This window comes from Glossina fuscipes, unplaced genomic scaffold (genome assembly GCF_014805625.2).
Source record: "Glossina fuscipes isolate IAEA_lab_2018 unplaced genomic scaffold, Yale_Gfus_2 121, whole genome shotgun sequence".
In the NCBI taxonomy this organism is placed as follows: Eukaryota; Metazoa; Arthropoda; class Insecta; order Diptera; family Glossinidae; genus Glossina; species Glossina fuscipes.
Window position 1 is genome coordinate 4,435,151 of NW_023998464.1, and position 20,642 is coordinate 4,455,792.

Genomic DNA, 20,642 nt, shown 5'->3' on the forward strand with positions numbered 1-20,642 from the left:
GGTATCCAAATGCAAACCAACGGTTACATGTTTTTAGTAATTTTAGCCTTAAGTGGGTTAAGCTTAACGGCATCGCAACAACAACACGAACAGATTTATGAATTACGTAAGTGCACGAATTAATGAAAATTGAAAGTGCCGTCGACATCGATCAGAAATTCTGTCGCTTTGGTGGATATCGATAAATGAATTAAATTCATAATTATCTTAAAAATGAAACGAAAATGGAATTTTCTCTGTTTTGTGGATATTGCTGTGTAATCTATATTTGAAAAACTTATGCATTTGCATTAATAGCATCTTGTAAAAGCGTTAGTTTGCTTAAAATACAGTAACATGTGTTGTTTAATGATCACAAAAACTATGTGGCTCCAAGGTCGTTATGTTTCGTAATAAAGGCTGCTTATGCATGTTACATAAAAAAACACGGTTTTTGTTTTTTAAATCTTACAATCAATCGTTCCTTTAGATATTAAAAAATTTTTTGGATGAGATGGCTTCGATAACGTAGAGGAATGACAAATTGCAGATGCCACAAATCTTCCATTATAACACACTAAAAATTTTAAAATAAAATATAACGTTTTTTCTAACACCTAAAAAAGTTTTTGACTCAAAGATACTATTTTTACAGCTTTGTTAAAATAAGCCGACTCGTCTGAGCGGCCAAGCAGGCAAACGATCTTCACTAACAACTCAATGGCCGTGGGTTCAAATCTCGAGTGCGTTAGCGTTTTCAATAAAGTCGATAGCGTTAGATGCGAGTGCTGTAAGCCTTTACTCTTAGAATGTAATTCTCCGGCTAAATTAATAATAATAATAAAGTAAATAATATTTGCACACAAACATACATTCAGATTTCTCAAGTTTTTCCGTTCATTGGACGCATGAGTAAACGGATTACGCATAATCAATTATTTAATAAAGTTAAAATTCGAATTCGTTAGTTTAGTCGCTTCATACCTTTGGCACGATCAAATTGTGAACAAAGCTATCTGCAGGATTCGTCTGTTCATGCGAAAAACCTTAAGGGGTATATGTGCTAATTACCGAAAGTGAGTTCAGTTTCATTGCAAGGTGGTTTTGGAGGCTGCTTTTGAGAACAGTCAAAACGTGATTTTAAGCCATACACCCACAAGCATTTGACATGCATAAAGTCTGTAGAAAATTTATGAAATGAATTGTTGCGACTTGTTGCGTTTTAAGTAAGTTGCGTAGTTAGCCAGCTTTATTCAACGCCAGCTAAAAAAAAGAAGTTCGTGAAGTTTCTCACAAAAATTCAAAAATATTTCGAAATATGTATCGTTTTGATCAATAATCATTTGCTGGTTGTCTAACAAAACTTCTATGTCATCACTGTAGAGTTTTTAATATTTTTTTGGGCGAATGGTGGATTCCCCCAAGCGACTTTCTCAGGGCTCTTTTAAAATCAGTTTTACGTCACTAAGATAGTTCTGCGAAAAGAGAAACACACGGCAGGGTCGAAATCCATACTACGCGGTGGCTGCGTCAATACTTCTTGCTACCAAATCAAGTAACTGGTCTGCCAAGGTTTGATATGCTACTCCTTAGCTTTACGTCTTGGCAAACGCCAACGTGGCATCAGTTTGAGTTCATGTGGTATCCAAATCTTAAGCTTCTTTATGGAAACAGCTCAAAACTCGTTTATAGTCAACATTTACTTCCTTAGCGATGTGGGGGAAAAATGTTTTCGTATTAAATGTACTTAAAGTTATTTTAGGCGCTTTTGCGGCCAGATAACCGTTATGTTATCTAGTGATGTTCCATATAAAGAGGAATACAGCTTTCCAACAAGTTAGGGTAGCCAGCGTTGGCGTATTGGCATTCGAGTCCACTGAAGAAGATGGATTCCTCCTCGAAGTTGGAGGCTTACTTGGAGGCTTAATGGAAGTGGAAATGGGCACTATCCTGTAGGTTTAAAGTCATGAGCATAATTAAGTCCACAGCATGTTGCACTGGAACTATCGGCGGAGTAAGTAAACGCGCAGATGCAAGACTTGATGAGGGAGCAAGGACACCACAGACCACATGACGATATAAGTTGAAGTCATCTTGTATTTTCAGAACTAATTCTTCAACTGTCATAAACTCATTATAGAAATCTCTGTGAACACTGCTGGCAGTGTATGAGCAACACACACGCTTACCTAATGCATCGCGAATCTACCAGAACTTTTTTTTTAAAAATTAATTAATCTAGCTTTCTATTCACTCGGGCGCTTTTATACGCTATAATATACTTTAAAAGCAAAGCTACCAAGCCAGATGTTTGCAGACATCCAAAAATAAGTACACCATTATTTATTGTTATTTAATAGAGAGCTTATATAAAGATGAACACAAGCCAGTAGTTAAGATCACGGGTTCCCTGTAATTAGTTTGTTGGATGTAATTTCGATGTCGACGCGCTACCCATTGGAGTAAATATATTGGCTTTAATCTTTTCAGCGATGAATTGCTTTCAATTACATAAGCGGACCGAAAAAAATAGGTTGGTTTGGTTCCTATCAATTACTATTGCTGATATTGACGTAATGCATGAGTAGTTGTCGTTCTCGCAGATGTAATGCAATTGTTTTTCACAGTTACTGTTGTCGTTATATTTTTGCCCTTATTATTGATTTAAACCAGTATTTAGAAAAATTCCGGATTGTTCCACTATTTGTTAATGGTAGCAATAAGTTTTTAGACGTTGCTTAGATGACTACAGAGATCGCTAGCGCGTCAACGTTTGCACTCATATGTTAAATGTTAATTTAAGAAAATTCAATGGTCGTCAGACACAATCAATTATGCCCGGGATCATCAGATTACTTCCGACTCGTTTAATTTCGCAAATTTAATCAAAAGTTAAGCTAATTAATTTGCAATTTTCACAATAGCGATCGCAAAACATCGCTATCGCGATTTTTGTTCGCACAGAGTTGCCAAACGAGTAATAAATTACTTCGATACATCTTTACGTTAATTTCTTTTTGGTATTATTATAGCTGAAGAGCTCAAGAATTTTGCATGTCACGAGGACGATCCCGCTGTTAACGAATGTATACGTAAAGGCCTACAATTTGGCATTGACTCTTTGAAAACTGGTATTCCCGGCGTCAGAATAGCTGCTATGGATCCTTTTCACATTGATAAAGCTACTTACCAATTTGCCAATAATTTTGTTAGAGGCAAAATCAGTTTGCGGAACATCAGCGTCAAAGGTTTAAGCACCATAAAATTGAAAAATGTTGACTACAGTAGAAGAGACAATCAAGCCCATTTCGTTGTACACGTTGATATGCCACGAATAATCGCCGAAGGGAACCATAGGGCTGATGTTCTAATAAATAACGCAAAAATCTCCTCAAAAGGCTCTTTTACCATAATATTAAGTAAGTGAACGATTTATTTAAAACACTTAAGCTATAGAGCTACTGCTTCGAACAATCCGTTTTTGCATTAACAGCAAGAATACCGTTTGGAATTCGTAAACGGTTTTAGCAAATATTCAAATAGAACGACTTAATACTTTTCATATAGCCTGTCCCCAGAATCCCTTTTAAATCGTTCTTATCCTGTTGGTCCGTCAATGACTGCCACGTAACCTTTTGTTCAAGCTACAGGTCGTAATTTCTGATATATTTTGATGAAATCTAATATACAGACGAACGCTATGGAAAATGGTTTGGATCGGTTTACCTTTTCGACCACTTTTCGAACATATTGAAAAAACTGACAATTTTCAAAATTCCTCGACAAAACTCTCTGGATAGTCTATCTATTTGCGTATTCTAAATTGGTGTGCAAAACTTGGTTCGGCAGGGGCAATTTTTAAAACCCTCTTTCATATAATCGTTCCTACGAAAACTGAGTCTTTATTTAGTAAAAAGGGATAATTTTTAATATTTCACTGTGAAAATTAGTTCACATTAGTAAATTGACATAGAAATCAATCTTACTAAGTTTGTATTATGGCAGGTCTATGTTTTGGATTTGGCTTTCATGAAAAATATACCCTTGCTTGACAATAACGTGTGACTTTTGGTGTTATTATCAAAACGAGCGAATAACTGTATTAGACCAAGTGGCATAGGGTATCTAATAGTCGGCCTTGGCCGACTGTGATGTTCTTACTTGTTTCGACGTTATTTATTTTTTTAAGCCCTTTTTTTCTATGTTCTGTTGATCGTTTGCTCCTTTTTTAAGCTAATCCGATCAGTTAACTTTCTGCCTACGTTTCACACATTTGAGAATACTGACAGGAGATAGGCAAACAAATATGCCTAAATCAAAAGTATATTTCATAAGCAATGTTTGAAGTGAGTTCCTCAGCTTAACGAAGTGAATGGCCCAAGTGTTGGATATAAAGCCGCAAAGTAAATCGATTTTTGTGCATTTGTTCTATAGCTAACCTTGTTGTTAAAATAATAATGGATAGCGAACTCTATGAGCGCAATGGTCACGAATATGCCCGAGTATTGAAACTAAATTTTGAGCCCAATGTAGGAGATATGAAACTAAAAGCTGATGGTCTATTGCCCGAGCCAATCCTAAGTAATTTAGTTAACTTTCTGAAAAAACTGAAAGAGTATAATAATTTTATATCACTTTCTTATTTAGATAATGCTATTGTGGATTTCATTAACCAAAATTGGCGTCAATTTTATAAAATATTAATTGCAGAGTCTCGACCTACGTGGGAGCCGGCAGTGGTAAAACTTGTAAATGATTACAGCTCTTATATTCCTCATGATATATTAGTACTTAAGAAATCGTAGAGGATAGTCGAGTTAGTTAAGTTTTCAAAGATTTTTACAAATACTTCATGTAAGGCAATAAAATCGAATTTTTTAAATATTTTCTGTTTCACTGATTTATTTTAATATAATAATTTTGCAGCTCAAAAAAATAAAAAACAAAATAATATGTCATTCAACTTTTACAAGCGTTCAAAGTTTTTTTAATCAATTTAACAAAGGAACCGATAGTTTATAATATTATTTCCATAAAACGGGCGATCTAAAGGAGCAACATTAGAGATCGATCTTCAAGACTGAATGTCAGACGTAGCGAGTAAACTACCAACCTTAACACAGAACACCAATAAAGCTAAGAATTCCAGTTATGGTGATCACTAATACTACTAAGATTCCTAACGTAGACTACTTCAGCCACAAAAAAAACGGAACTATTCAAAGTTTTGAAATTTCGGAGCCGGTTTAGTAAATATAATAGGTAGAAACACTACAGTAATAGATAAAAACATCATAGTAATTTAATGCCAAGAATTTATAAAATAAGGTGTTATAAGGAAAGTGGTCGAAACAAGCTCCTATCTGAACTCTTTTCAATGGCGTTCTTTTTATTGAGCCAAGATATTTCAACCCACCGAATTTCAGTGAACCAAATTTCATCAAAATATCTCAAAAAATGCGACCTATAGGTTAAACATACGAAAACAAGCCGGCCAGACGGTCGGACAAGTTTATTTATTTATTTTATTCCACTTATACTAGAAACTCAACTAAACAAATAACAGTCGAGTTCAATAGGCTCTTAATGCAAAACTAATATTAATTAACAATAAAGTTGAGTATAAGCATAATAAAACAAATAAGAAGAAAAAAAAAGAAAAAGAAAAAAGAAAAAAAGCATGTACATTATCAGCATAGGAGCACACTTACAACCGGTACAGGACCAAATTGCAAATGAACCCCTAAGCCATCGCAAACATGCATAAGCCTGGCAACCGATAATAAATTGACAATAATTCACTTTCGAAACGTAACGACTTTTTAAGGATAAAAGCAAGTTTAAATACGACATAGGTAAATCGCGCGAATTAAGCAATGTTGTCGATCAAAATCATTTTCTGAATCGATCTACATAATAAAAAGTTGGTCTATTTCTTTCTAGGTGTTGCATACATTCGCTTAAACTTAATATAAATTTGTATCAAAAGTGTCATGCGATATAAGAATGTATAGATTGATATATAGGAAATTATTATGACTGCTATTTTCCAAAATCGGCGGCATTAGGCGTTCTTGCTCTTAAATAATAAATGCAGCCACTAGTGAAAAGGTAGAATGCTAGAATGGTTGCATGTGACATATTCCAATCAATGAAGGAAAGATTTTCGGAAAACATTTTATTGTTTCACTTCAAAAGTGGCGCAATTTTTGCTATCCGTTCCGTAATAATAGTTTTATAAGAAACCCAGCCATCCAGCCACCGGGCACTTAGAAGATAGCACGCAATTCTCTTCAGATATACAATCTATAAGCGAAGTATCAAATACAATAGCCAAGGTAGATGTAAGTAAAAGCTTCGCAAAGCTACAGTACAGCTTGGTCAGATTTACGCAGTAAAAGATTACTAAAGCTTTCGAGAATATCCTGAATTTTTGCTATGAAATGTGGCAAGAGAAATCGATTCCATTCGCATCAAAATCACAAACAGATTTTGGAATTAAAGATTACTAAAGCGTTCGACAAACAAAAAAAACAACTTCCAATTTCAAGAATCAATCCTCATATAATATATAACATTTCCTAAACGTTTCCTATGGAATGTTCCAAGAAGAGTGGATTCCATCCGCCCGAAAATCATGAACTTTTTTGCTCTTTAATGTAGGGTGCTCTTTCTAAAAGGTTGTTTGTTTTTTTTTTAGTAAATTTGAATAAAGTTTATTCTAATATTGTACTTTTTAGCTCACGGACCATGTCACAAGTGCGTAGATAATAATTGTTTGATTCCACTCACTCCGCTGACAATGGTTAGTCTCAGAAGTCCTAAAATACGTTTACATGTCAATTGAACGAACGTCGAATGGTATTGTATTTTTTTAATACAATAATGTCTTACTTCCACTGTAGGATAAGGCAAGTGCACCATTATGCAATTTTTAACTTTTTCTAGGGTTTCTAACATCTTTGTTTTATCGCAAGATTGCTATTGAAGCGTTTTGTTGTCACTGTTGCCCCAGAATAGCAAATTTGATATAAAGTCATGAAGGTGCGATAGTTGATAGGTAACAACTTCCCCCAGAATACTGCGGTTTATTTTACATTTTGATTACTAAGCAGGTGCTTGGATTGATTGTGTGCCTAGCATATATATCCATGTGGCATTTGATTACAATATTTAATATATTTAGCATTTTCACAATAAGAAAAAATAATTGTATGGCGTATACATTAAACTCAGAGCATTACTGATCACATTATGTTTGTAATGGTTACGACCTCTAAAATTTAGGACAATATTCTGCATCTATTCACTAAGAATTGTGTATTCTATGCATTATGTTCAAGTTAAAGTTTGTACATTGAACTCTGCATTGCATTGAAAATCATTGATATTGACACTGTATTGTGCGCAACACGTTTGGTTTGCACATAAGTTTGTTGAAAAAAAAAAAAAAAAGAAAAACAGCAACCTTTTAAATTATATAGAATCTGTTGAAATGTAAACCGGCTTCGATTAAATTATAGTTGAAAATGCTTTACCTCATTTTAAAGACCTCAACACAATAGTAATAAATTTGCAGTGTTACGGATAACGCCTTTCGGAACGGTTGCTTACTTAGAACATAATTTTCATAAGCAGAATGAATTATTTAGTACATGTTTTTATATCAATTTTTAGTTTGATTTTGCTTACACTGCCAGTTTTAAGTTGGCCAGATCCAGATAATTCTTTAACTAGTGCTGCAACGGAAGACTTGGATGGGAAAATCTCTAACTCATCGTTGTATGTGACTATTGATAGGAAAATCAATGCTACTGATAATCAACATTCTTCAAAACTATACTTATCAGGTAATGATTCGATTATGATATTTAGGGGTGGCATCTTAGACAACACTCACGCTATTCAGCAGCAATGCTATTATTCAATACAATATTCTAGTTAGGTATAATTATGTCTCTTTGTCTGTCTTCCCACGTAAGTGCCTATCTTTAAAAACATAGCTCACGACAGCTTTCAGCAAAACCTTGGTTGAATGTCTTTTATTATTAACCTTACAAACGGCTAGACAAAATTGGCCAAAACATCGTATAAAACTGTACATGTCTTCTTTAAAATTTTTTTAAAAAATCTTTAAATTTTATACACCTTTCGCATTTTTACACGATTCGTACATGCTTGCAAACTTCGGCTCTTTTCCCTTGACACTTTTTTATGTATATGTGATAGACGCATAAATATTAATTTTTGAAAATCTTTGCAGCTAACGATTTACCCTATTGCCGTCAAAATCAAAATAAATTTAATGAATGTCTTAAGGAAATTCTGGAGCTCACGTTCGATCGTTTTAAATATGGCAACACGGGCAAGCACTTTCCTAGCTTAGAACCCTTTTCTTTAAATGAAACTACCTACCAATATAACGGTCGTCCTTTATCCGGTCATTTAGCGATAAAGAAGGCTTTTATGCATGGCCTCTCCAAAATTCAATATTCTCAAGTCGACCTGCGTAAACAAAATGATATAATTAAAATGCGAGCTTTATCACATCTACCTAAGTTAAAATTTACGGGTTCTTATAATGGAAATTTACGATTTAATAATATGCATATTCGCCCTAAAGGGGATTTCAATGTCACAATTACGAAGATGGAAATAGAACAAAAGGCAGATGGTATTATCTATAGTCAAGATGGTCATAAATTTTTGAAATTTATTTATTTGCAAGCGGAACCGAAAATAGGTGAAATAAAAGTGAACGCCTCCGGAATATTTACTGACAATGTTTTAAGTAGGTATTCAATAACAAACTTGGTAAAAACGAAGAACTAAACCGTATTGTTTTTATTATTTACAGACAATATAGTTTTGAATGTCGTTAATCAATATTGGCGGGAAATATATCGCGTTCTTTTACCACAAATACGGGATTATTGGTCGTCTCTATTGTTACATTTGACAAACGTTGCTTTGAGTATATCTCCTTTTGATGTCAAAGATTAAGTTCCATGGCCGGTATTTAACATTTGGTTTTACTTTTTTAAAGTTGTTGGCCTTTCTTTTTTTTTTTTTTTTTGTAAATAGAAAACGAGAATTAATAAATAAGCATATTTGAAAAAGATCATAAGTACTTAAGAGCTTATTGCCTTGATGGAATAAAGGAGAGAAACTTGCTTTTTATTTTTTTATTTTTTTACAAACACACGTAGTTGCGGCAAGAAGTAGGTTAACTTGAGGGGAGGCAAACGATTAAATATAAAGGTGCGAAAACCCTTTGCAACCTTGTTAACAGCTGGATCACATTTTGATCTCAACAAAATGTTGCTCAAATTTGGTAAAAATTGCCACCATCACTGAGCATGACTTATTTGTTTTTCACTTTTTTGCTTTGCCTCTCCAAATTTCTTAATTTGTCTTACATAAGTATTTTAAATTAATTTCTCGCTAATAAGTGATTTTTCTTTTATCTCGCAACGGCAACGCATTCATCTATGTTCTTGTGAGTGTAAGTAGTTCCTAGCTTTAAAGAGTCCATAAAGGTATTGTACTGTAGTTGTCATCACAGGAATTCTTTAATATGGTGGATAAGCAAACGATCGAAGTTGTCTTCAAAAATGCGATTTATTTATTTTATGCTTAGTTTTAGGACGCACACATTATCAATTTTGTATTCAGCTTCTTAGCTCGTTATATTGTATTGAGTTTTCTCACGTTACGGGAGCATCATCTAGCCGTCACTATATTTAAAATTGCTGCTTCTCTTCTTCATATTATTGCAGGATTTGCGATTGTACGGTCAAAGATTCACGTAAAATTAAAATTTTGCATTTCAGAAACAACTTCTCGTATCATTCGGCATCACTGAAAATTTTACAGAAAGCCAACAACGAGGTATGACAAAACACACGACTATAACAAAAACATGCAGCAATGGATGTTACAAACGGTTCAACAGGCAATTCTTGCGAGTTAATTTCTCTCTTCGTGCTTGAAAGCAAGAGATTCAACGCCATAATGCAAAAAGCCATTTTTGGGCAAAACTTTTTAGCGGACAGTTCAACCGACCATTTTTTGTCAGTTGCCGCATTCGCTACGCTTTCGCTGCCATAAATTATTCTAAATTAATAAAGCAGTAAATAAGAATCAAATTTACATTTGTCTGAAATTTCAATAAAGTGACATAAACCTTATATGTTAGTTGCATAATGATTCAATGTAAAGGCAAATAACGATTATCGATCTATCGCAACTTCAATACAGGGCTTAGAAAACACAAAGTGTAATTATATTTAGCGTTCTACATACGTAGGAATTTATTAAGTGAAATGTAAAGACGATTGCTTTGAATTGTTTCTAATATTATATTAGATGCGCAAATATCGTACAAGATGCGTTCAATTTTCTCCAAATTTCAGGTAGAGATAATTTAGGTATAAGCGTTAGTTGTCTGCAAGTTGTTGTTTAACATATATTAAAATATAAACAGATGAATGAAATTCATAACACCGCATTTTTTCTTTTTTTAAATCAGAGAACAACTGGGGAGATTTTGGTTTTGATGAAAATTTGCATATCTCCGTCCGTCTTCGACAAAAGACAACCTCTCACGCTTGGGGCTTATTATCTGAACCTGTCATATTTAGCAAATCAGCAACTCCGCCAATTTGAAGGTGTGCGAAAATGGGACGATGAGTATTTCGCCTCGAAACCACGAAGGTATACATGCATTTACGCGTATGCGTGCATATACATATGCACGTATGTGTTACGTAAATATTATATATAAAATAATGTGATATCTACGATAAGTTATTCGCGTTTCGAATTTGAAGAAAAGTTGAAATTCTATTAAAAGGATTCTCTTATTCTTTTCTTACATTCCTGTTTTGTGTTCAAGAGAAATCCCTTCTGTGTTCTAACTAAGATTATCTGGTAAATTCAGAAGTTCCACTCAGCACAACGTCAAATTTTCCGTATTTCCTTATTTACTGTTCGCAATTTGTGCGAACAGTTAGCTTTGAGTTTTGCAATATTTATCTATAACTTTTGACCACATTCCGTATGTGTATGCAATTGCCCAAAAAATATAGTATAATGAATAATATATTTTAATAAATGTAAGGTGTAATAATCATATACATAGATGAGTCACACAACCAGGATTTGCTTCCATGTAGACAAAAATTTGTTGAGTCGCTCTTTATTTATAATCTTTCTAAAAATATCTCGGGAGAGTTTTGCGTTTGGATATTAAAAGTTTATGTCACTATTTTTTCGCAAAATTTCTCGCTAGTATGCCCTGCACAAAATTTTTTCGCAAAGACGATCTTCACGAAATTTTTTTTGCGCATTACGCTCTTTGCAAAATTTCTCGCCAGTATGTTTTTCACAAAATTTTCTCGCAAGTATGCCATTCTTTTATTGTATAATAAGCTTTTCGTCGTTTTCATCGTTTAAGTGGCATGCGAGTATATTTTAAAGTTAATCAAAGTAATAGTATAGCAATAGTGTTAAGCATGAGATAAAAGCTTAACGCAAGCAAGCTTTCTTGGGAGAGAGCTAATTGGCTAACGAAAAATCCAGTTAACCAAATAGCCGAAAATGCTCAAAAGGCAAAATCTATGAAACAGATGATGACTTTTTCCATATTTTAAGACCAAAAAACACTACAACGGTAAAAAACTTTGATTTTTTTTGGTTAGTCGCAGTAGTCACCGTACAAAAACCTATAAATAAACGTTGCAAGCAAACATTACATTACAAGATTTGGCTTATGAACGAAATTATTAAACGGGAAATAAAACTTGAATAAGAAAAAAATTAACGAAAATTGTTTAAAATTTAGTAAATATGTAATAAGAGACATGTAACAAAATTAAAAAGTAAATAATATTTTTTTTGAGATTTATATGATAATCAAAGAAGTGTAACCAAAGTGTTTTCCAAATAAATTTAAACCCAACAACGTTATTTCCTTTTAAATACAAAAAGAAAAAAAAAGAAGAAAACTGGAATATTGTATCGTTGTGTATACAAAAAAAGTTTATCAGGTAAAAAATGCAATTACTTATGTTGCAATTGTTGGCAATTGCTATAAAAATCGGAAGTTCAACGACAGCTATCTCAACTGCAATCAACAGTCAAGAATCTACGACTATCGATGATTTGTTGGCTTTTCCTGATCAAAGTATAAAGTTTAAAGATGATCCTCAAGTGGACTACAGTGCAAGTGAGTCGATGATATAAAAATTTAAGAAAAAATTAAAAATTGTTATAAAATTTTACATAATCGCCCTGGAAAATTCATTTTATAACAAAATACTGGAAAATGAGCTGACTTGTAGTTAAAAAAACTGTGCTTAATAAAGCTTAAGCAGGTTTTCATTTAAAAAAATTTTTTTTGTTTAATTTTCCAATAAATTTTTGTGGAATTTTGCTTGTGAGGAAATAAGTAAGAAATCTTTTAATGGAAAACACGATTTCCTTTTTTTTTTGTTGTTGACATTTAAGAATAATAAAAAATATGAGCTTGCTTAAGCTTTTTTTACCAAGGCCTGTGAACCGAGCGAAAGATCAATAAGTAAAAGTAACTGAAAAGAGACCATGTTCACGAAACGTAGAGAGATAGAATCCGCAGTGCAAAGTAATGTCTAAGTGGCACGAATATGGGGGAGGTGTGGAAAGTAATTCCATTAGACGATTACGGCCTTTAATATAGGGCATTAAACATTACTTTGATTTTTTTTTTCCTAAAATAGATTTTCTATTTCTACCTATGGAATTCAAAAACGGAGATATTTTTTATAATTGCCTTGAGCTTTTTCGACAAACTTTACGGTTATCCACGTCCTTGTTAAGCGGTTGTGGTCATAAAACGCCAAAAAAAAAATATTGAAAGGCACGAAAGCAATTATCTTCTCGTTAAAGGTAAAGATTTGGACCATGTTAAAAATGAAAATGTTAATTGCCATCCAAATTCTCTATAATTTACGAAATGAAATGAGGAGGAGGAGGTAAATTAACAATGCGGTAGTAAGCACAGTACAAGACCCGGATAAAGTTACCAGATAAAGGCTTGCCATAAATTTGATATAATTATATGTTTTATGCACTGAAAGGTTAAAAGTATACCCTCGCGAAGAATATAGTTACGGACAAGCTGAAATGAAATAAAAATGTTTATTGAAAACTTTTGATTTATGGCAAATATGAGTTTAAATATTTGGTTAAAAATGTACATAGGAATGTAACTAAAAGGTAAGATCAATCGCCATATTGATAAGCGTGCAACTAACAAAGAGCTGATGGAGCTTCACTTATTACATTTATGTTAGACGAAGGTTTGCTCTAGGATGAGTATAATCTTTTTAAACTGATTATATCGCTTCATGCATTGTCATTAAACGGAATGACAAATTTTTAATATTGGTAACAAAAAATGTAACGATTTTCTTGAACGTTTCCATATCAATAATATTAATTTATAAAGTTTTTTGTTTAAGTCTTTCGATTTGCAAAAGCTGAGTAAAGGCGATTAAGAGGTTAATCTTTATCATCAATAAAAGCGATTAAAAGAGTAATCAGATTTTTTATTATCCAAATACACATAAAACAACATTATTAAGAAGCTCAGTGAAATCGAAAAAGAATATTTAGATAATTTTTAGAGACATATACATATATATATTATGCAATAATTTATTACTTAAAGGAAGTCTTTAATTGTTCATTAAGTGTATACACGGTTATACCTTTTTTGTTATCACATCTTACGTTATGTTAACAGCAAACAACACCAACACATAAACTATAAGATTGTTAAAAACAAAAATATTAATACAGTAAACCATAAACAATCGACGAATGTGGGTCAAGAGCAAGAAAGAAATACATGAAAAAAATTTGTATGAAACGAGTGTTTACCTGCGATGAGTTTGAAGCGAATTTCAGTTACTGAATTCAATAGAAAAAAAAATAGCATATGCTTTTCAGAAGCGTGCTGCAATGGCGCTTACAATATATAATTCATAACAGAGTCAGCTAAATTTTGATGGCTTCGTTGCTTTATCGCAAATTCGCTTATCAAAAATGAGTAATGTTGAGGTTTATTTTTTTTTTGCGCTACATATACCGAAAACTTGTTTTTCAGATTGACTCCTCTTCGTAAAGCGAAATTATTCAATCGTTTATTTATTTATTGGAATCGGAAAAGTTACTTCTTAACACACTCCGTATGTTATTTATGATTGCAGATTTGCCCTCAATCAATTTCGCTTATTATTAAGAACGAACATTTTGTATCAGTGAAATAATTTTCATAACAGCTGCGATCAGTATGACATAGATTTTGTCGGTGCACTTAAGTATTTGTAGACAATATTGTAAATTGAGGAACTAACCAGGCAATCAACTGTAACGCGTTAGAGTTAATTTACGCAGTATGCCTGAGTCATGCAATTAAGCAAAGCATCGAGTGGGAAAACGAAATCATACGAATTGAAAATAGAATTTAAAGCGCATTCAACGTAAACATTATGATGGTTTTTGAAAATTATTGACCGTTGTAATGGTTTTTCATATTAGATTAGAAAACTTTTTTCATTTTTATCTACAACTGTATGGCCTCTAATGCACACCAAAACCAAAAACAAAAAATTGAGTTCTAATGTGATTGCTTGTAAGGTGAAAAATAATTTGATAAAACGTTCCTCCCCGCGGATCGCATAGCTTTGGTTACTGTTGCACATAAAATAACTAAATTAATATACCTCTTGTTGATTGCAGTGAATTCATTGCATTTTTAAATCAAACGTTATGTCAGTAATAAGTTTATTGTAGCAATAATTTGTTAGTCCATTCGAAAAAATTATCGGTATATAAATCGTTTAAATATTCAATGCGTATGCGCGAACGATGTGTACAAAGTTTATGTGCTGCCACCACTCTATTTTTATATGTAAAATGAGGTAATTAAATCTGAGTTGATTAACATTTAAACTAAGAGACGAACGATAAATTAGATTTTAGTTGAATGCACTTCTTCTATATCTACCTACAGTTTATTTGCTTTTATACATGTCTTCTAAGCCGACTAATCAACTTTCTATTCATTTTGTATTACTTTAACCTATGAGTGAGCTGAAACTATTAATAGAGTTGTGCTCTAGTCGAACATGATCAGTTTGCATGCAGAAGCTCTTGCTTAAAATCAATAATATTGTGCCACACATAAATGTGTTTATAACCACAACATCTTTAAAGGCTTAACAAGCCTGCACGAAGAAGCTTAAAACCTATAATAACCGCGTAAGCGAATGTTCATTTACTTTTTGACACCTGCGTGTTTGTTATTCTTACTTATTGTGTGTAAAGTACTGCAAAGCCAATAATTCATAATTAATATAGGTTAACACTAGATTGTTGACACTTGATTATGCAGTAAAAAGGAAAAAATGTATTCAGAACATACAGGCTTGCTATAAACCTGATGCAGGCATAACAATCGATGAGCATTTGCCCTCCAGACGACAACAATTTGTTAACAAACCTGGCTTCAAAACGTTGGAACGGTCAAGTTCAAGTGTTATGCAAAAGAAATAGAAGTAAGACGCTCGTTGCTAAATGTAATAAAAAAATCCCCGCATTTCGGCCAATGCAACAGCATGTACCTAACAGCTAGGCGGAATGATCATAAAAATGATCTTGTCTATTGACAGTGTAGGTTATAAGTTCAAGTCATTTTTGAAGAACAAGAAATTAAAATATTGTTACATTTGTTGCTTACGTTTTCAAATTTCTGCGGATTTTTTATTGCTACGTGATACTGCTTTTGCTCGGAAATCCGTCGTCGCTGTCAAATACTTGATCGCAATCAAATTTTCATATGAAATCCAAATAATAATGATAATAATACTCTCTCTCTCTGTCTTCTTTTTTTTTCAGACAAATTCCAAATAATACCATGTTCCCTAAGTGATGCCGGCAAAAACGAGTGTATTCGTGGATTATTCAATCAGGTGCTGCCTAAGCTGAAGGTATTTAAAAACAAGTATATTCGCCTTAAAACGAATTTGGGATTCCCGCCGCCTCAAAATATTCTGCAATAGTTATTTAGCATTTCGCTAATTAATGATCTGTTAATAGGTTTACTGAAATTTCGTCATTAGTTATATATGGTACGTTACTGACTAACTTATTTTAAAATATTTTAATGAAAACAAGTAAATAACTACTAGGACAAGCTCGAATGTGGTATATGTTTTACTCTTTTGCCTAAAACAATTCTTCATTCGATTTCGTGACAAAATGCCAAAGACTATATATCTCTTTTCATCGGAAACTTTAAATATGAAGCTCGTCAAAATCATGAACTGACCATTCTTTAAATTGGCAAAATAAATTATCTTTTCAAAGATATTGTTATGAAATTCGCTTTAACTAAGATACAGTCCGTATCACTGGATCGTGGATATTTTGATCAAGAGAAATACACTTCATAGTCCTTTTATTTTACTAATTTGTCTTTCACAACAGTAGGAGTATTTATTTACAATTATATTTCTTACATGTAGGATTATTCACAATTTATTTTGGCCGTACTCTCAGCTCAAATGTTCTTGCCCGACTAACTCTCTATTCTATTTATTTACACTTTTACAAGCATGTTACTATACCTAAATTTATGGTTTTATTTCTAATCCCAGCCTCCTTTTCCTATATTCGTTTTCATCGGCCTGCAGCTGCATGACGCGCTTGCGAATGCTCATTTGGTTTTTCCTTCTTTAGGGAATTTATTATTAGGGAAAATTATTTAGCTGACATTAACTGGATTTGGGATTTTCGTAACAATATTATTATTCTTTGATTAAATTCATCACAAAGCGCTAAAAGTTAAAATTTGCTGCTATATAAAGGCTTACTTTTTATAAGAACACTTATATGGGATAGAATTCAATAACTACGCATTGGTTGTCGAAATCCGGTACAGTTAATTTCCACTTCAAATTATTTTCACTGACCAAAATTATGAAAAATTGTTTCTTTTGGCATAAGGCAAGGGCTCATTCGGTCTAAATATTTCATGTCAATTAAGAACTTACTATACAATTTTTTTGTTAAGAAATTCCGAAAATTGCGATTTTTTTTTCATATAACGGCTTCTGTGCGAAGGTTGATCGTAAAAATGGTTCGACTCAATCCATTTTCCATAGTTATATGTCAGTATCGCACATGTTGTCAAAATAGCTCAAGAAGTGCGAAGAAATGACACCTGTGTGGAAAACGAAAATACAAGGACAGGCGGGAAGATACGCTTAAATTGACTTAGAAAGCGATTCTGAACGGAATTGCGTACTAAAGAGAGAGTCTGTCTAACTTATATCTAATATAGCTTTATACACTATATTATCATAGGTGCTATAGGGTATAAATATATCCAGTTTTGTGTAATAAGTCACAACAAGCATATACAGGCTGTGCACAGCAACTAAGCAAAGTTGTTTAGTGTTTGCCACAGGTGCTTGACGTCGCAAAATAAATAATAAACGTAATTGCTTTTAATGTAGATAATTGGTAATGTTTAAGTGAAAGCCCTTACATTACTTTTAGTTACTAATTAACCATTAAAAATATGCAGAATTGTACAAATAAGACTTAATGTGTAGGGGGTTTTCAGGATAGCATCTTAGAATATTGTAATAGTTGTTTATAAAGGCTAAGGCTTCTTGTGTAATAGTCGTTGAAGTGTGCTAGTTGAATTCTACCAATGCATTTGTGAATTAATGATATCGAAGTCGAAGGAGATCGACTGCATGGAAGGTGTCCAAATAAATCTTAGAGTAACTCTGCCACACTGCATTTGGAGGAGATTCTTTATGAACACCAATGTATGGCTATATCAGTATTGTTCAGTATCTCGCTAAGGCTTCAGTGCGCCAAGATATCGAAATTTGTCGAAGGCAAATTTTGCAAGTAAGTAATCAAAAATGCGGGCTTTACCTCGCATAAAAGATCACCCGTATAACAATGTTTTCATAATAAGACTATATACTTAATAATCCTTTGCACACGAACGTTACTGTTTTTGATAATACTGTACGTTAAATTGTGCCCGCGTTGTAAATATTTTGCTTGGTGTGGGATTACTCTGGTATACGTCAGATGGGGGACACTTGGATCATTCAGTCTGAGCACTATAGCGTTTCTGGCAATCGTAGCAAAATTTTTTAAGATTTTTGATTTTTGTTAAGTGAAAACACTGATAAGCAAAATCGAAACAAACGTTTTTTGATACTCTGTTAATTTTTTATTAAAACTACTGTCGGGTGGCTAAATACCTACACTAAAGAATGGTTCGGGTGCAAAGGGATAAAGAAGGACAACGAATATAATAAGGAGAAATAATAATACAAGGAGAAATAATCTGGGTTTGATGTGTCCAATTGTAACCTCTATATTAATAATGTAATTACGTACATAAAATATCTTTGTAATTTAACTTATAACGCTTGCGATAATTTCAGATATTCGTAAGGTTATTAAAGGCACAATGTAAGCCATGAATATTCTCCACTTTTAAATTCGAAAAGACAACTTTTCTAAAGCTCGGAGACTGGAATGAGGTGGTATAATTTTGAATTAAAACCGGTTCGAAATCCCACAGTCGAGTAGGGCCAACTACAGCAACCCAAAGTAGAAAATATTTAATAGCATATTTTAAGAGTTTAACTTTATAACTGAATATATTATTATATATAAACGCTCCGATGAAAAGTAAGACAAAAAGGTTGCAAAAAGGTTGGCTTTTTGATGTATTGCATATTGAAAAGTGTTTCATTATATAATAATTTGATATAAAAATTAAACTCAACAACGATAAGGTTTTACGTGGCAATAAAATCGAAGTTTCAGTATTTGGTGAGGCAAATAAGTGAGGACTAATTAGATGAGAAAATTTATTTATTAAAATCAATTTGCGTTTTAGGATCTCTCCCACATATGTGCACCCAGAGCAAGCATATGTTTACATGGAAGCAAGATACAATTTTTGGTATTTCATCACACAAGCAAATGAAAAATGGCGTTAGACATAATGATTTAGGGTGATATAACGGTTAGCGCTACTCTTTTAAAATGTTTTTAAGCAAAAAATGAGTAGGATACGGCCCGCCATAAACCATTTTGCCGCTATACCATTTTTCTTAATATAGCTACTGGTATAGCGAATTTTCAAAACAACGTCTTATAATTGTGATCGAAAAATTGGTCCAGTCGTGTTTGGCCAAAACACGGAGGTATACCAAATTTGAATAAAATATCTCCAAAAATGTGCCATGCAGATGGGAGACAAGTGAAAATGATGGGCAAGCGCACTAACAAGCTTAAATTCAAGATAAGAAAGTGATTGTGGATCGAGTACTTCTGGTTGTTGCATACATGCGCGTAATTGAACCATAAATGGTATAAGATATAGAAACACGAGTTTTTTTTACAAGAACGTGTACGGACGATGTAGAAGAGGTGGTCCCATCCTATCCAGTTTTTTCGCATTTGAACCAATTTTATTAATCATGTATCAAGTTAACTCGCTTAGAAGGTTTGTACAGCTATTAGCTGAATGAAATGCGTATGTACTCTCAATGGTGCATAAAATTTGGAAAAAATTTAATGAGTTTTTTACAATAATCGACTTTATTACGCTTATAGCAGCATTTGATATTACTTTTCGTTTCCAGGTGGGACTTTCCGATTATGGTATGCCTTCGATTGACCCGTATTTTTACAATCGTGGCATTTTTCGTTACTCAAGTGACGGCATACAAGGTGGTTTACTGATTAAGAATGTTAATATCCTTGGAATTTCAAATATATTCGTGAAAACATTTACGGGAAATTTCACCAACGATGCGCTGAGAGTGAAATTGGGTTTGGAAGTGAAACAATTAAGAGCGAATGGCGAATTTAAAGCAGATGTGAAATTTGGCGGTTTAAGACTAGTGCCGAAAGGCCCTTTTAATATCACTTTGAGTACATTATTTTCACACGTTATTTATTTTTTGAGTTTTCCTACCCTCCAGCATTTTAGATAACGTTCGAGCTACAATTTTAACGGATGGCAACTTAATTAATAAAGATTCTGGCTTAAGAGTACAACTCCGGCGATTGAATGCCAACGTTGCGGTTGGTAATGCGAGAATTAATGCTAACGGTATCTTCTCAGATAATAATTTAAGTAAGCCTCACTTTTTTCGCTATGTTGTTATTAAATTTACGTTTATGTTCTTTGTTATAACTTTTTTTTTTTGGTGCAGATAATATGATTTTAAATTTAGTTAACGAAAACCTGTTGGAAATAATACGCATTGGTATACCGGCTACACGTGAACAATGGGCTCCCATTTTGGTGGAACATATCAATAAGTTCTTCTCTCAGGTTCCTTCAGAGAAGTTTCTGGTGCAGTAAAACATTCAAGCTTACAAATATATAATCAAAACCAAATACAAGTGTTGATACAAGTGTCGTAAAAGGCTTAATAATTAAATATTATAATTACTATAAAGAGATGCAATGTATTTTCTTATCGCAATTCAAGTTATGGATGGTTATATAAATGCGAAGGCCTCGATGGTGTTTATATGTTTTATTTATATCGTTTAACACGTTG

The 20,642-nt window shown here is 33.0% G+C and overlaps 2 protein-coding genes across 3 annotated transcripts; both read left to right on the forward strand.

The window, feature by feature from the left end:
- On the forward strand, window positions 1-8,982 carry LOC119640508. The gene is made up of 7 exons (XM_038038597.1): window positions 1-106; window positions 3,012-3,398; window positions 4,414-4,560; window positions 4,627-4,780; window positions 7,657-7,829; window positions 8,243-8,770; window positions 8,837-8,982. Exons 1-7 carry the CDS (start codon window positions 10-12, stop codon window positions 8,980-8,982), a joined length of 1,632 nt encoding a protein of 543 aa, XP_037894525.1. The 5' UTR covers window positions 1-9.
- Window positions 8,983-11,640: 2,658 nt separating this feature from the next.
- LOC119640661 lies at window positions 11,641-20,642 on the forward strand. Of its 2 annotated transcripts, none has more exons than XM_038038853.1 (5): window positions 11,641-12,208; window positions 15,922-16,013; window positions 19,713-20,004; window positions 20,063-20,209; window positions 20,289-20,500. In XM_038038853.1, the coding sequence occupies exons 1-5, from the start codon at window positions 12,037-12,039 to the stop codon at window positions 20,438-20,440; spliced, it is 855 nt and encodes a 284-aa protein (XP_037894781.1). In that variant the 5' UTR covers window positions 11,641-12,036; the 3' UTR covers window positions 20,441-20,500. The 2 variants fall into 2 exon arrangements, with proteins under 2 accessions (XP_037894781.1, XP_037894782.1); XM_038038854.1 differs by lacking the exon at window positions 11,641-12,208 and adding an exon at window positions 15,292-15,581 and having other exon boundaries at window positions 20,289-20,642.

Coding starts and splice junctions, on each gene's coding strand:
- LOC119640661 (XM_038038853.1), top strand. CDS start 12,037: ATGCAATTACTTATGTTGCAATTGTTGGCAATTGCTATAAAAATCGGA. Junction 16,014..19,712: donor AGGTGCTGCCTAAGCTGAAG/GTATTTAAAAAC, acceptor TTTCGTTTCCAG/GTGGGACTTTCCGATTATGG. Junction 20,210..20,288: donor CTTCTCAGATAATAATTTAA/GTAAGCCTCACT, acceptor TTTTTGGTGCAG/ATAATATGATTTTAAATTTA.
- LOC119640508 (XM_038038597.1), top strand. CDS start 10: ATGCAAACCAACGGTTACATGTTTTTAGTAATTTTAGCCTTAAGTGGG. Junction 107..3,011: donor CGAACAGATTTATGAATTAC/GTAAGTGCACGA, acceptor GTATTATTATAG/CTGAAGAGCTCAAGAATTTT. Junction 4,781..7,656: donor ATATTAGTACTTAAGAAATC/GTAGAGGATAGT, acceptor ATCAATTTTTAG/TTTGATTTTGCTTACACTGC.